This window comes from Varanus komodoensis, unplaced genomic scaffold (assembly GCF_004798865.1).
Source record: "Varanus komodoensis strain SLA01 unplaced genomic scaffold, ASM479886v1 scaffold115, whole genome shotgun sequence".
Taxonomy (NCBI): Eukaryota; Metazoa; Chordata; class Lepidosauria; order Squamata; family Varanidae; genus Varanus; species Varanus komodoensis.
In genome coordinates, this window is record NW_025335330.1 from 806339 (window position 1) to 822687 (window position 16349).

At 54.6% G+C, this 16349-nt stretch overlaps 1 protein-coding gene across 4 annotated transcripts in view; it reads left to right on the top strand.

The window, feature by feature from the left end:
* The window catches only part of DLG1 (discs large MAGUK scaffold protein 1), a 103092-nt gene that overhangs the window by 20449 nt on the left and 66294 nt on the right, over positions 1–16349 (top strand). For all 4 annotated transcript variants that reach the window (XM_044421154.1, XM_044421155.1, XM_044421157.1 and 1 more), the window contains one exon: positions 5534–5713. In XM_044421154.1, coding sequence (XP_044277089.1) covers positions 5534–5713 — 180 coding nt within the window. The remainder of the gene's footprint in view (positions 1–5533; positions 5714–16349) is intronic.

Sequence of the window (16349 nt, forward strand, 5' to 3'; positions counted from 1 at the left end):
TTCCGTGAACTTGCAGAGCAGTTTCTCACTGGAGAGGGGATTTGTACAAGTGCACACTTGAACTACTGTTAGTGCAATTAGGAGTACAGTTGCAAACCCCCTTCTTAATCTGATCGGTGCAGGTGATGGAACAAGGCAAGCTGACGATCTGCAAAACACAGAGAGCTCACCTTGGGACACGGCCAGCCTGTGCCCTGGGATGCCGTCGTGGCACTGCTGTTGGGAGAGCCTGGCCTGCCCCGCCCCTGTGGGGGGCGCCAGAGACGGGCCTGTCTCCGTGCGCCTGCTCTGTGGGATGCGTGCACAGTCTGTCCCCCGTCACCGCACGACCCAAGCGACGTGCGCCGCTCTCCCCCTGCGCGCCCTGCAACAGCTCCTTTGGCATCCTCCTCCTCGTAGCAGAGAGCGAGCGTGAGGGACTTCAGCTCCTCTTAGCTGCTCTGATGAAACCGGGACTGGCCCACCGGCTTTCCTTTGGGTCCTGGATTCAGCCGTTGTCTTGCAAGTTCCAGTAATAGTCCCTGTGCATCGGAGTCCCTATTGCATGCTTAGAATTTCAAATGTTTAAATACTGAAATGAAGAAAAAGTCATATGTAGCAACACCTCTTGGCTACAGAACTGCAACCATTCCTGTGACCTTTGTTCTCCCCCTCCCCCCCCTCCCGGGCATCTTTTGTGCTCAGAATAACTGTCCCGTTTTCCATCGGCCTGGGCTGCTGGTGGACAAGAAGTGGAAGGGTTGCCAGCTGCCGTCTACCCATCCTGCTAAAATAGACTGGTGAAAGTTGGGGCTGGGAGGCCTCTGTTTGCACAGCGCAAGCAGGAGAGCATCTGTGCAGAGAGCTCTGAGCCCCGGGCGGGCAGGCAGCTGGAATCCGCATGGCTGGGAACAAAAGGCAAAGCACCAGTCTCCTTGTGCATTGTACCATGTAAGTTTGGGGCAGAATCTCGGCTTTTACAGTGCTGGAAAAAAATGAAACACCCATGTAATGCTTCGAGCAAAGAAGCAGGGAGCAGATTCTGAACTGGAACATGGCCGTTTCCACCTCCTGCTCACTCGCTGAAAGTGGCCATGCCGCAGGCAGAAGATAAAAGGAGAACTGGAGTGCTGTGGGAGTGGTGTGGGAAGAGCAAGGCAGATCCTGCAGGAGCCTCATTTGCAAATGAGAGGGAGCGCTGGATGGGCCTTTGGCAAGGCCGGCTGCCCCCCCCCCCCAAGAAGAGGGCGCCTCCAGTGTTTCAGAGAGGAGAAGTGGAAGAGAGCAGAGGGCCTGGGCTGGGCTTGGAGGCCGGGCACCTCCTGTGTGGGGGCAGCGTGACGCCCAGTGTCCCTGCTGCTTGTATGTGGGGCTGTGTCTGGAAGCCCCTGCCCGGCACCTTGGATCCCACAGCCTCTGACTGCTTTCCTTGAGAGCAGGAGCTGAGCTCTGCCCTCCCGAGTAAGTAGCGGGACATCAGCACCGAGGCGGGCCGGCGGGAGCGCTGGGCCAGTCCCTCCCTTTGCAGCGCACGCAGGGTGCGCTTGCACTGGCTGGGGCCCTGCAGAGACTCTGGGCGGCGGGGGGAGCTTTCCAGCCTGTGGTGGACTTGCCATGAGCCCCGGCACTCTTGGAGCCTGAATGGCCAGGCGCGCCATGGCGTCCCTCACTGGATGCTCGGCCAGCCTGACTCTGCTCACTGGCAGGGAGCACACAGGGCGCACTACCTGGTGGCCTCCTTAGTTTTCAGGGATGGGACTCCCCCCGCCCAACTCTGGGTTCATTGGCGCTACCTCACCTTGGGAACAGGATCCAAACGGGGGCGTCTCCAGCACCACCACCAGCACAGTGCACCCCTGTAGCTTCCCTGGAACAGGGTTCCAGTAGCACTTTCCTCCAAAAACTTACAAGGGCTGGTGGTGGCTGAGGATATAAAGACTTCCCCTTCCCTGCCTTTCCCTACCCTCATGAGAAGAGCTGTGCCGGATCAGGCCAACACCCATCTAGTCCACAATTCTGTTCACACAGTGGCTTAAGTAGATGTGCACAGGAAAGCCGAAAGCAGGACGACATGCAGCAGCACCCTCCTGCCCATGTTCCCCATGGCTATTGTGCACAGGCATATGGCCAGGCCATGGGCCATCTTCCCTCCAACAGACCCATAGAAATGCTTCCCACTCAAGTGCTTTTCCCTGCCAATGCCTCCTTGGGAGGAGTGGTCCTCTCTTCCAGGAAGGAGGCTGTTACAAGACCACTCCCGAAAAAGTTGAGCCTGGCCCTGGGATAGTTCCCGAGTGGCATCCGGTGCCGACCTTCCCTGTCCTGGGCAAGGTGTTGGGGCAGGTGGCGGCTGGGCAACTCCAGGCACTCCTGGATGAAGCAGATTTTCTGGGTCCGTTTCAGCTGGGGCTTGGGATGGAGACTAGTTTGATTGTCATGATGATGATCTTTGCTGGGGGAGAGAGAGACGGGGTCTTGGTTCCTGTTTACGCTCCTGGACCTCTCCGTGACTTTCAGCCAACGCCATCGACCATGGTGTCCTGAGCAGGTTGGCTGGACTGGGAGTTGGGGGCACTGACTTGCAGTGGTTCCCCTCCTTTATGGCGGACCATGTCCAGCAGGCGGTGCTGTGGGGCAGCTGCTCTGCCGCAGGGCGTTTACCGCGTGGGGTTCCACAGGGCTGTCCCCCATACTGTCCTCCATGTAGATTCAACATCTACAGGAAACCGCTGGGAGAGGTCATCCGGACGCTTGAGCTGAGGTGTCAGCAATGTGCGGATGGGACTCGGCTCTGCCTCTCTCACACATACAATCCAAGTGAGGCCGTCTCTGTCCCAAATCGGCGTCTGGGCTCAGAAAGGACTGCATGAGGGCCAGCAAACTGGACCTCCGTCCAAACAAGAGGGAGGTACTTGTGGTAGGTGGTGTCCCTTCTGGGTCGGACGGCCTTCAGCTTGTCCTGGATGGGGTTGCACTCCCCGCAATGGACAGGATGTGCAGCTTGGGGTGCTCATGGATCCACGGCTACCATTAGAGGCCCAAGTGGGCTTGGCGGCCAGGAGCACCTCCTTCAGCTGTGGTGAATGTGCCAGCTTCACCCCTCCTGAGCAGACGGAGCCTGGCCGCAGTTTCTCACGCACTGGTAACAGCCGGGTTAGAGCCCTGTAACGCACTCTGCATGGGGCTGCCTTTAAAGATGGACTGGAGACTTCAGCTGATTCAGAATAGGGCCATACAATTGGAATCTGGTGCCAGCATGTGGCCCCATATAAGATTGATCCTGTATTGGGTACCAGTTGAAGCCTAGGCCCAATTTAAAGTGCTTCTTTTAACATGTAAAGTCCTAAATGTAAAGTCCTAAAATGTAAATGTAACGTTTAACATGTAAAGTCCTTTTAACATGTAAAGTCCTTTTAACATGTAAAGTCCTAAACGCTTACGTCCATATATGCCCGACCACCCGCCCCTTGAAATCTGCGGGAGAGGCCCTTCTCCGGGAACCCTCCGTGAAGGAAATTAGGAGGGTAAGTACTCGGAGGAGGGCTTTCTCTGTGGTGGCGCCCAATCTATGGAATGCGCTCCCCAGAGAGGTCCGCCTGGCACCATCGTTATTTGTTTTTCGGCGCCAGACGAAGACCTTTTTATTCAAACGTTATTTTAATTGTTGATATTATTTATTTTATTCTTTGGCCAGGGCAACTTAATTTATATTGTTAATTTATATTGCTTTATTGGATTCTATTTATTTATGGTTGTGAGCCGCCCCGAGGCTTCGGCGAATGGGGCGGCATAGAAGTCCCCAAAATAAAATAAAATAAAACAAAACAAAACAAAACAAAACAAAACAAAACAATAAATAAATGGCTTAGGACCTGGCTTCCTGAAGGACCACCTTCTCCCATATCTTGTAAATTTAAAATTGCTATATTTTGGTCTTTTGATTGTTGTATGCCATGTAGAGAGGCCATTGGACTATTTGGTGTCATATAAATATAATAATAAATATATATATTTAAAAGTTATTATATTAACGTGGACCGTCTAGGCTGGTTTTGTAATAAAAATGTATTGCAGTGACCTTTGACAGAAGTAACAAGTTAAGTTAGAATATTGACCTTTAAGGAAATGTGGCTTAATGAATGGACTTTGAGTCTAAGCTGGTGCACTCTCTCCCCTTGCTCGAACTGAAAAGCGTTCACCCAGCTTTCAGAGTGAATCCTGCAGCTTCTGGGCCAGGCGCTTGGCTTTTGACAGCTCTCAGCAGCTGGCTGGACCTCTTTAACCTGATGCCCTGCTAGTGATTGGACTCAGGAAGTTGGGTGCTCCCTCCCATATCAGCTCTCGCACTGGATTTCCCACAGTTTGAGACTGATTCGCTATTACCTCTGAGCCTTCTGACCTTTCCAGTTTTCTGGCCACCTGCTGTTCTGAGTCAGCATCTGATTCTCCAGTGGGTGCAGGGATCCGTTCAGGAGGAGTTGGTCAGCCCATCCGTCTGTGGTACTGGAGGTAGCATGCAGCCAGCAGGCCTAGTGGCCATCACATTGTGCAGTCCCCTTGTAGAGACATGCACATTGGTGGCCACTGTAACAGGAACTTTTCACTGGCTTACATTATCCCGTTTTAATGCCCGTTCTGTCAGACTGGGGGAGTCCTCCACAATCCATTTTTGCTTTAAGAATACTGAGTAATTTACTTCTGATCAGTATATTGTTCTAAGGATGTGTGTTCTCGTGAGCGTGGAGGCGGAAAAAGTATATTTCCTTTTTACAGCTGACAATCCCTCTTGTAGCATGTGAAAAAAAAATCCTTTTAGCCTCATAACGAGTCTCTCCCTGCTGCCCAGTTCCAGATCTTTGCTTCAGGCTGCTGGGAGAGGAAACAGCCACATTTCCTCCCCTCTGTTTTCCTTCATGAGGGACCCTCCTCATTGTGCTAGTGCAGCCAGCCCAGCGAAATGCGGCTGCTTTGCTGGGTGGCAGTGATGGGCAGCCGGCCAGCCTGTGGGAGTGGCTGTGGGAGGTAGCACAGCCAGAGGTGGGGTGGGCAGCTGGGGCTGACGGCGGCCCCAGTCTGCCAGTGGGAGAATGGGGAGGACTCGGGAGCCGGCCAGGGTGCGCACCAGGAGTTGAGCAATCTGTCAGGTATAGAGGTCCCTCCCCCTGGAGAGGTGAAGCTGGTTGCTCAGAGACCACACAGGCCTTGAGGTCCAGGTGATGGAGCAAGGGGAGGGGTGCCTGCAGGCACGGTGTCACCTCTGGGACAGTGCAGAAGGAGGGGCATAAGCAGGGTGGAGATCGAGAGATGTCCAGGAGGACTCTGCACTCCACTCTGGCTGGACTCAGAAATGTGCAGGAATAGGGAGGAGGAGCAAGCCTCAGGCCACCACTGCTCTTGGAGGCCATCTTGTCACGAGGACTAACGGGACCAGGCTGCCTGGCTTGCTGGGCACCATATTAGTCACTGCCCTCGCTGTCCCCTGTTGCGTGGGAGGATCGGCTACCACGTGCCGAGGGCTGTCTTGTAAGAACCGTCTGTCTCTGGTCCCTTTCAGAAATACCGCTCTCAGGACGACGACGACGACGACGATACCCCTTCGCTGGAGCCCAGCAGCTCCCCACAGGCTCCCGGGGAGGCGGTGGCTCCAGAGCTCGTGCATGTGTCTGAGAAGAACCTCTCCCAGATTGAAAGCATCCACGGATTTGTCTCCCACTCTCGCATTTCGCCAGCCAAGGTAGGCGAGGTGCAGTGCAGTCCGTTCAGCGCGTGCTCTGGTGCCGCGGTGTCCCATTTCCAGTGAGAGGCGCCATGCTTCCTGGCCGCTCTGACGGTGTCGTGGTGGCTGAGAGTCACGCTCTGTTGTCTTTCTGGTCTGTGGGCTGTTGAAATAGCCTAGTGCGGGGGGTGGGGGGAGCACGCGACCCACAGACACATGCAGCCCCCGAGGCCTTGCTCTGTGGCCCTCTTGCCCCTTGGAGCCCGCTGTTCCCAGTCCAGGTCCCAGCACCACTGCAGTGGCAACAGGCCGGGGCTGGCTGTGGGCAAGGGCACGCCAGGGGGCTCACAAACAAGCGCTGGCCCAGGGTGCGGGCTCAGCGAAGGCTCTGTGAGTTGGAACAAGAGGCCCTAGCTTTCATCTCCCAGAGGGGCTGGACAGGGGCTGAGTGGGGCCACATGCAGTGAGGTGGGGGGTACTGGTGCAGTGCCCTGGAGGGGCAGAAATGCACCAGTGCCTGGAGCCGGAACTGCCGGGAGGGGCAGGGCGGTGGGCCCCGGACTGGTGTGTGCTGTATGCATTCGCCTGGGGTGCGGAGGGCCTGGGCAGAGCTGGGACTGGACTGTGGGGGCGGCAGGGAACAGCCCATTCTGTGAAGGGGAAAGAGCCCTCCCTCTCCCGCAAGCCTGGTGCCACTCCCGCAATGCCCTCTCGTCAGGGCCAACGTGGCCAGTGACACGGTGTAAGGGTCGGGACGTGGGCGGCAGCTGGGACAGGCAGAACACCAGAACCAGGATGCTTGCGTGAAGCCAGGTTAGTAGGACTAGAGGCTGGTGGCCTGGTCAGCAGGCCAGGGCCAGGGCCAAGGGAGCAGGCAGTCCCACATTATACAGGGGAGAGAGAGACAGTCCGGTGGTCCGATGCCAGGGAAGCCGTTGCATGAAGTGGTCCAGGCAAGAGGCGTCTGGTGCAGGGCAGGAGGAACTGGAGCAAGCAAGAACACACAGGAGCAGAGCTGGAGCGGGCTAGGGCACACAGGAGCAAACCGGAGCAAGGCAGGAGCGACTGAAGCAGGCAAGAGCAGAGTGGGGTACACTGGAGTAAAGCAGGGACAACTGGAGCAGGGCTGGAACAAGGCCGGAGCAAACTGGAGCAGGGCTCAGAGATGCAGGGGCCAGAGCGCCAGGACAGCTTGTGCTGCTGTGGCAAAGGCCAGCAGCCCGCTCTTCAGGGCCTGCCCTTCGGTTGCTCCCTGCAGGAGCCTGCAAGGGGCTCCTGGTTCTGCAGGCACTCGCAGGGTCGCTCAGGCCCTGCTGGACTGCAGGGGGTTCAAGAGGCTCAGCACACCCGTTCCAAGAAGGGAGGAGGGGCTGGGGGCATCTGAGGGGGCTTCGGAGACCCAGGGAAGAAAGGGATGGGCCACCCCATCTGCAGAGATCACAGGCCCCAAAAGTGTTTCTTTTCATTTAGTTACTCCTAAAATCAGCTTAAAATTAAGCAGCTGCCCTGATCTCTGCAGCAAAGTAAAACAATCTATTGATTACCTAGTGCCAGAAACAGTAATAAGTTCCAGAAAATCTGATTAGAAACAGAGAGAGTCAGAAGGGTCCTCTTGGGCCATCTAGTCTGACCCCCGGCAATGCCCTCAAACTGTAGTATTGTCATACTGAGCCATGAGGTCACTGCATAGTTTCCAGTTCTGAATAATAAGTGCTAGAATTAGATTATTTTCCATTTTGAAAAATACTGCATTTCATTGTTACTTGTCCCAGTGCCGTAAGTGGGAAGAGAGAGAGAGGCTCGTTCAAGGCGAGAACTGTGGTTCTGAGGATCACTGGGCTTTTGTGCAGTTAGGCAACAAGTTACAAAGCCTCGAGCGCATGCAAGCATGCCTTGTGCTCCAGCAGTGCCGTATCAGTCGTCGTCATGCAGCGAATCAGGCCTCGAAGTAGCATGATGTCAGAGGCGAAGGGAGAGAAGCCCTTGCGAAGGAACCAAAGAAGCAGCGGGCCTCTGACCAGGTGTCTGCTTGCGAGGCGCCACGTGCCGTGGCAGCATCAACTGGGCAGCATCGTGGAGCCGTTTCCCAGCAGTGAGCGTGTGACGTCCTGTGCTCCAAGTGTGGCCAAAGCCTTCGTGGTGAAAAAGCAGCCAGGCGCTTTGAGGTGGTGCCCTTGCCGCATGAGATGGCGCTGCGCCGGGCGCAGCCTCTCCCTAAGAATGGGTTGCACAGGCAGTGTGAGGCACTGTCACACCCAGAATCCATTTTGACGGCCATTGGCGAGCGCTGGTGTGATGGACACGGCACAGCTCATGATATGTGTCTGTGGCACGCTCACCGATTTGAAGAGCTGTTAGCCGCCGTGGTTTCCTTTCATGGAATGACAACAGAAGATACCTGTACTCAATAAAATCAGAGGTCCCGAAAAGCTGAGTTCTGCAGCAAGGGATGGTGCACCTCAGTCTGGTGCCTCCACCGCATCCACGCCACCCTGGGTGAAGGATCCCATGTTCTGACTGGCAGCATTGCTGCTGACATGTTCAGACCCCCTCGTCGTATCAAGATGTGCATCTGGAGGACCAACATACAAAAAGAGTGACGGGCAATTTGACAAAGTTCTCACAGGCACCGTCCTCTAGGTGGTGATGTTGCAGAGGAAAGCATTGGTCACAAGAGTCTTGATGGCTTCAGATCCGTTCTCCAGTTTGCCAAAAGTGTTCTTCTTTCCTTTCAGTGCATTAGCAGCCAAAAGGCACCCCAGATAAATGGGTGTTGCTGATTTCCCTGCTTTTCCAGGGGACTGTGAGCTACGAGAGACCAGGAGTGATGGCACGAGACCTGGGGCAAGCACGCCCTCTCCACGCCCTCTCCTTGTCACCACACCTTCTCCACAGCACCACCTGGGGATGTGATTCTGCAGCTTGTTAAAGGCCTATGGCATTTTGTTAATGTGCCAAAACTAACAGTTTTAATCAATTGCCTTGGATTTTAGGAAAGCATGTTTTAGTAAGTGCAGAGGAAGTGTTCTGTGGCTAGTTACACAGAGGGGGCAGAGAGCCAGAGGTGGTAAGAACTCGGAAGCAGCTTGCGCGTGTGTTGAAGTAGCCTGGTTCGCCAATGTTGACAGTCTGCAGTCAAGTGGGCCTTGGAAGAAAAGGGAACGCACTTTGGGAATTAATTGGTAGACTCGTTAACTGGCATGAGGAGGGGAGGGCTTTTGTGTTTTCCTACAGCTGTAGTGTTCTATCATTTGTTGTTTTCGGTGGCTCTGCATGTTAATTTCCCTGGAAAGGGTGAGATTAAAATCCAGCAAATGAACTTTTCTCTTTAGTACAATTCCCATGAGGATTATCTGTCTTAATGCTTGACTGCTAATTAGCTAATAATTGCCTGGGCCTTTTGGGTAAACCAACTGTCACTGCCTTGTTGCTGCCATCAGCAAATGTGTGTGCGAGAGCCCAAGATGCTGAGAGGCGCTGGAGAGCCCCAAGGCACCCATCGGGCTGTTTGTGCCCGTAGCGGTTTGAAGGAGAGAGTAGCCAGAGGCCTGCATTTGAACCTGAGGGAAGATAGGAGGTCAGCAGATTTCCCAGATCTCTCCTGACTCACTCACACTGTCCGCGGGTGGATGTGATATCGCAGCTTAACTTTGAGCGGGGCTTCCGAGGAGGCGTGCGCCAGCATCTGGTCTCGAGGTGGGATCACTTTCAGTCTTGCAGGTTTTTCTGCTCCTTTGTTGAAATTGGTAAAGACAATCATAAGAGTGGCAGGGAGTGATTGATCAATGTTGCCCCCCACACCCTGATTGCATTACTTCTAACTTATTGGGAGTTCTTTCGTTTATTAACAAGCTTACATTTTTAGATGGCCAACTACTTTGTGGCTTTGGGGTAAGGGTGGGATTGGAGCAAGGTGGGAAGAGAATCATGCAGTGTAGAGCAACCACTGTAATAGGGGCACCCACACCTTCCTCCGTGTGAGCCAGTAAAGCAAATAAAATGGCCAGCAGCTGAAATGAGGACCAGCTGCCTGCACGCATGCCTGTGCGTGTGCAAGGAAAGGAAAACCTGCTGCCACTAGACTGTTGATACTTCGCTTGCCTTCCTTTTCCTCGTCCGTTCTTCCTGATCTTCAGCTCCCTTCTTCCTGTTCCTTCCATTCTGTCTCCCTGCCTCAAGGTTCCTGATAGAAACTTAACAACCAGTTGCCAGTGCACAACGCTAAGCCTTTCACAGTATCTTTACCTGCCGCCTCCTACCCTTGTCAACTTACCTGAGCCCTTGACATTTTCTGCAGTACAATTTTCTGTTACTTCTCCTCTTCTCCTTCTGCATCACTTCCTTGATGCTTCCTGTCATAGCAGAAAGAAAAGGCAAGGGGGGAAGAGAAAAAACCTGTTGGCAGTGCCCGCTGAACGAGCACCAAATGGGCAGTGCCCTTTGACGTTGCCCTTTGGCAGTTGCCCAAGGGTGGCTGGCTAGTAGGCCATGAGGAGGGTCTTCCCACCCATGGCCGCCATGCCAGCGAGCTGCCCCACACCTCTGCTTTCACTGGGCTGGTCCAGATGGAGGAGGAGGGCAGAGCGGTGGCAGTGGGGTGTCCGTGTGAGTGGCAGGTAGAGCAGCCAGATGGCATGGGCGCAAGGGTGGGCACTCGGAAGGGCAGCTGGCTGAGTAGCCACGGGGAAGTCTGCCCGCCCTCCTGTGGCCCTGTCTCCCTCGGCCTCCATGCTGTGCCGGCAAGGGGTCCTGCCTTTGGCAGCTTGATCTCTGCATGGGAAAAGGCTCATGTGCCGTTTGATTGAAGCCCAAATGGGATACTGTGGACTACTCAATGCTAAGTGTTCTGTTCAAAAATTGGTCAAAAATCAGATGGTTCAGATGGGCCTTCTTTTTGGGTAATTAAAATTGCCCTCATTTCACTCTCTAATCCCTTTTGAATGACCGTTGTTCTGCCATGTTCACCTCTAAGAGGGATTGGAGCAGATGCAGGAGCATCTCAGCAGGGCCACGCATTCCAGCTATGGTCCCACTTCTGTGGTTACGCTTCCGGAGAAGCAAATGCACACCTTGCAGCTGGAGGAGAGGGCGATTTGTTGAACGAATCTGGGAAATGCGAATTCCTGACTCCAAGGCACGTACTGAATCTCTGGCGGATGAGTGGAGATCCCAGAGAGCACTTGGCCTGTTTTCAGGTGCCTTTGCTGCCTCCTCAGGGGATCATGATCCATCTTTTGGAGTCTGCCTTTTTTATCCCATGTGGCACCAGCGTCTCCTGAAGGTAGATCCCACCCCCACCCCCAGTTACAAAGGCGCTTCCGCTTTTCTTTGGGAAGAGTTAAAGATACTCCAGCAACAGTGAACTCACTCAATCTGAGCTTTGTGGAAGCTGAGGCAGCCTGTCGGAAACTTCCTTTCCTTGAAGTTTCACTCCCAGGTTGTCATGTCAGAGAATCCGTGTTTTTCAGAGGGCTGAAAACAAGCACTTAAGGAGCTGAGCAGGCTGGCTAAGGACTGCCGTGTGAAAATGGCTCTTTGCTCAGGGCCAGCAGGATCGGCAGCCGGCAGTGGGCAGCCGAGGGAGGCTGGGATAATCCGGCTTCTGTCGTGAATCCAGAAAGGGCACGTGTGCATGTGTGCGGGCACGTGCACCCAGCGGACAGCGCCTGTTCGTCATCCCTGCTGCTGATTTCCCCTTTTCAGTCCTGGTTGTGGGAGAGCATTTATTTTGGCACCCGGGACTTTGGGCACAGCTGTCCAACGATCCCGTCATGTTCATTTTGGTGTGGCGTGCCCAGAAGACGAGCAGGAGGATTCTTAGGGATGTGCGGCAGTCCAGGCACTTCCATCTGCATGTCTTGGTAGGTGAAGGAAGTAGCCAAGTGCTCAGACCCTCGGTCGCTCGTGTGAAGCTGCCCACGCGAGCGCATTCTTCTGTTCTGGGCAGTGCCTGATGCATGCGTCGTATGGGTCTGTCTTCAGACTGAGGGAAGAAGAGCCTAATTCGGGTCTGCCTTCTGCAGCGCCTGTCGGTGCAGCCCAGGGCTGCGTGGGCTGCGGGAGGAGGTAGTTGCCCTCCAATACCCCCGGAGGTGCTGGGCTGGGGCAGGGCTTTCTTCTGTGTGCTTTGTTGTCTTGTCTCGTGGTTGCTGAAGGGAGGGGGGCGTCTTGCGTTTCTCAGGATGCAGAAGTAGACGTCCTGCCCAGGCAGCGTGTTGCTGCTGTGCTGAGCGCAGTCTCGAGGGTTTCGGTGTGGCCTCCGGCTTGACTGGCAAGTGAGGAGTGCCCCGTCACCCCGGGGAGGCCAAGGCTGAAGCACGGTTTTCATCTGTCTTTATTCTTGCTTTCAAAGATGATATTGAGCGTTGCATTTTTTGCCATTATTTATTTGTTAGATTTCTATCCTGCTTCGTTCCTACAAAGATCTCAGAGTGGCTTACAGAATTCTCCTCCCGCGCTCAGTATTATCCTCACCACAACAACCCTGTGTTGGACGGAGAGTCTGTGACCAGCCCTAAGTCACAGGTGGCTCCGTGGCTGAGCGGGGACTAGAAGCCAGATTGCTTGAGTCTCAGTCCCCCACTGAGAACCATACTGGCTGTTTATTAGGAAGAGCTCTGCACACCAAATCAGGGTTCCTGCTCTCCCACACAACGTGATGGTTTTGCTGATGCAAGTTGCGAAGTCATGTCCGACCCTTCGCCACCCATGGGCAACACTCCTCCAGGCCTTCCTGCCCTCCTCCATCCCCCGGAGTCCACCTGCGCTCACACCGACTGCTTCAGTGACTCCATCCATCCAGCCACCTCACCCTCTGCCTTCCCCCTTCTTTTGCCCTAAATTGTTCCCAGCATCAGGCTCTTCTCCAGGGAGTCCTTCCTTCTCATTAGGTGGCTAAAGTATTTGAGTTTCATCTTCAGGATCTGGCCTTCTAAAGAGCAGTCGGGCTTGATCTCCTTTGGACTGACTGGTTTGATCGCCTTGCAGTCCAAGGGACTCGCAGGAGTCTCCTCCAGCACCACAAATCAATGGCCTCAGCTCCAGCAGCCAAGCATCGGATAACAGCACACAAGGGGCCATGCGCATGCTCAGAAAGGAGTAGCGGCGCCAGGCAATGACATCATGAGCCACAACTCATTTGGCCTGACTTGTCCGAGCTTTCGCATGGCCAGTCAGTGCGCTGCCAAGGAGATGTGTGTGTGTGTGTATTTGCTTCGACTGGCTGTGAGGTGTTTTTTCTAAACTAAAACCTCCATTTCAGGTTTATTTGTAGTGTTGGGACTTTGCGATAAATAAGTGGGTTTTGGGTTCCAGTTCAGGCACTTGGTCTCTAAAAGGTTCGCTGTCACCGGTATAGAGCTTCTCCATCTTTGGCTGCAGAGTACATAGTCAATCTGATTTCTGTGCTGACCATCTGGGGAGGTCCATGTGTAGAGTCATCTCTTGGGTTGTTGGAAAAGAGTGCTTGCTATGACCATTGTGTTCTTCTGACAAAATTCTACCAGCCTGTCCCCTGCTTCTTTTTGTACTCCAAGGCCAAACTTGCCTGTTATTCCGGTTGTCTTTTGGCTTCCTACTTTAGCATTGCAATCCCCCATGATGATAAGGACATCATTTTTGGGTGTTAATTCTAGAAGGTGTTGTAGGCCTTCATAGAACCGGTCAACTTCAGCCTGTTCAGCACCAGTGGTTGGGGCATGGACTTGGACTACCGTGACGTTGAATGGTTTGCCTTGGATTCGAACTGAGATCTTTCTGTCATTTTGGAAATTGTATCCCAGTACTGCTTTCCCTACTCTTTTATTGACGATGAAGTGGGGGAGTGTACAAATGCCAGCAAGCAGTGAAGCTGAACAGAGATACGCGGCTTGCTAAGAGTTAAAATAAAAGTGAAGGCTTCACATTTAATTTAACTCTTTGCAAGCCGTGTATCTCTGTTCAGCTTCACTGCTTGCTGGCATTCATGCGCTGCCTCACTTTCTGGGGTGTCTGAATAAATTCAGCTCTGGGCTCGAGGGGTGTGTGTTACTGCTTGGGATGAGCACTGACTGGCACTAGCACAAGACAGACACGAGGCTTCAGGTTGCAGCCAGAGGTGTAAAGTTTCTGAATACTTTGACTTAGAAAAGGGTCCAGAGGGTGGCTAGAAAAATATTCCATGGTATGGAAACACTGCCTTGTGAGGAGAGACTTGAGAGAACTGGGCATGTTTAGCCTTGAAAAGAGAAGATGGGCGGCGGGGGGGGGGGGATGTTTTCCCTGTATAAGGATCACAAAGACTGTCACAGAGGAAGGTCGGGATCTCTTCTTGGTGATGCCGGAGTGCAGGACACGGAACCATCCAGTCAAGCTGCAACAGCCCAGATTCAGGCTGGACATCAGGAAAAGCTTCCTCACTGCCAGAGCAATGAGACACTGGAACCAGCCGCCTGGAGAGGTGGGGGGCTCCCCCACACTGGGGACATTCAGAAAGGAACTGGGCAGCCCTCTGGGTGGGATGCTGTGACTTGCTGTCCTCCAACGGCCGAGGTTGGCCCCAGTGGCCTTCACGGCCCCTTCCAGCGCCACTGCTCTGTGATTCTAAAGCCTGGGGCGGGGGGAGTTGAATCGTCTCCCCTTTTCCAAAGGATGATCCCCATTGTGCTGTCAGTCCCATGCCTCTGCCAAGGGAGCCAGGGTGCTGGGTTTCTTTTTTTGGTGGCGGCTGTACAGCCGACGCAGCTTCCGGAGTCCTGAGCCAAGCCTCAGCGGTTGTTAGTTCTTGTATTCCGTTGTGTGGTGGGAATGGCAAGATAGCGTATCTTCTTCCTCTCACAACTGAAAATAAAACGAGTCTCTTATCCAAACGTCTGATGTGAGCACACACAGAATATTGTGTGCAGTTCTACTTGCTGCACCTGAAAGAAGGCGGGTGCCGGGAACAGCAGCCAAGGTGATGAAGGATGGGGAGCTTGCCGTGCAGAACAGCCATGACAAGCAGGGCTGTTTAGCTTAGACAAATGGGGTGCCGTGCTAGAGGTGTTTCAAATCCTGCACCATGTGAGAAAAGTGGAAGAGGCAGTTTTCTACCTCTCCTGTAATGTCAGAACACAAAGGGGTCATTCCATGACGCCAGTTCTTGGAAGATTCAGGACAGGAGAAAGGTCACCCTCCTCCTACAGTGCACAGTTCAATTGTGGAATCCATTGCCACAGGAAACGGGGCACATTTGTGGCGGAGGAGGCCGTCCGTGGCTACTAGCCCCGCTGCCCATGTACTGACCTGCCTTGCAAGAGGCAGCATTCCCGCATGGACTGGTTGCTGAGGCGCTGGGGCAGGAGCTGGTCCTGACCCCCCCCCCCCGCCACTTGAGTGATCCTGTGGGCAGCCGGTTTGCCCCCATGCGACTGGATGGACCTTTGCGGCCATGCAGCTTGGCTGTTCCCATGCTCTGATATTGGTTTTGAACTGCATTCAGTATTTGACACGTTCAAGGCAACTAATGGCTATTGTTCCGGGTTCGTTTAATTCTGAGGGCAAACCTTTCCATGCCTGCACGTGTCCCTGGCCAGATTTCTTGGTGCCCGCCAAGGTGCCCGGCCCCTCACTTGGGAGAAATCAATGTCTTGCCTGCAGTGGGATCAAGCCAAGTGGAGGCGTGCCACTGCCGCTCCCTCTCCTCGTGAACGCCGTGGGGCTCTGCAGGGGCTCAGAGACCTTCTTAGAAAATGAAGAGAGCAGGCAGCTGCCGGCTGGCATGTCCTTTGCAGCCACCGTAGCCCCCGGGAGAGGGAACGGCTCTTGGCGCTTCTGTCTGGCAAGTGGGCTGCAGGTCACCGGAAGCGCAGCGCTGAGGTCACGTTTGAGTGCGCTTGTCAGAAAAACAAACCGAGAAGGAGGCAGTGTGGGGAGGAGCACGGCGAGAACCTGCAGGGGCTGGGCAGGCCAGCTGGGAGTGACCTGGGCATGTGGCGCTGTGGTCGGGGGGGGGGGGCGGTCACCTCCTGGGTCCAGATGGATGCCTGCCTGTGAGAAGGAGAGGTGGGGCGAGAAAGGGTTTGGGGGAGAGAGGAGGAGGAGGAGAAAAGGGGGTGTGTGTGCGTACCTGTGCATGTGTGGCGGATGCTGGCTGTTTGTGTGAATGGGTGCAGGCTGACTGGCCGGAGGGATGTTGTGACTGTCTGTGAGGGTGGGTGACTGCACAACCGCTGACCGGGGCTGTGTGACGCAGCCGTGGGGCAGTTGGCTGCTGGGGCCGTTGTGTCGTGCTGGGGCCCGGCTGGCGCCGCTGCTGCATGCGGGTTTGCTGCGCAGGCGCTGGTGGCTGGAGCTGGTTAAGGGCTTGGCCGTGGCTCTAGGAGACTTCTCTCATCCTCAGATGGCTGCTGCCTCCGCTCTTCTGGCAAGGTGCAGTCGCTCCTGTGGGTCAGGCACAGCACGGGGGGCTGTGCGACATTGCTCTGCTGAGCGGGAGGGGTGGCCGTGAGAGCGGTTCTCTAGAAGCTACAGTGTGCTGCCGTGCACTCACCCTTCGGGCAGGATGCTTGCCTTTGCCGCCCCTCCCATGACAGCCCTGGGCAGTTTTTCCAACTGTCAAACCTATGCACTGTTTGGAAAGGTGGTCTTTTGTGGAGAGCTAGCTTGTGCTTCATTGCCGTTGTCGCCTCCAGCCCCC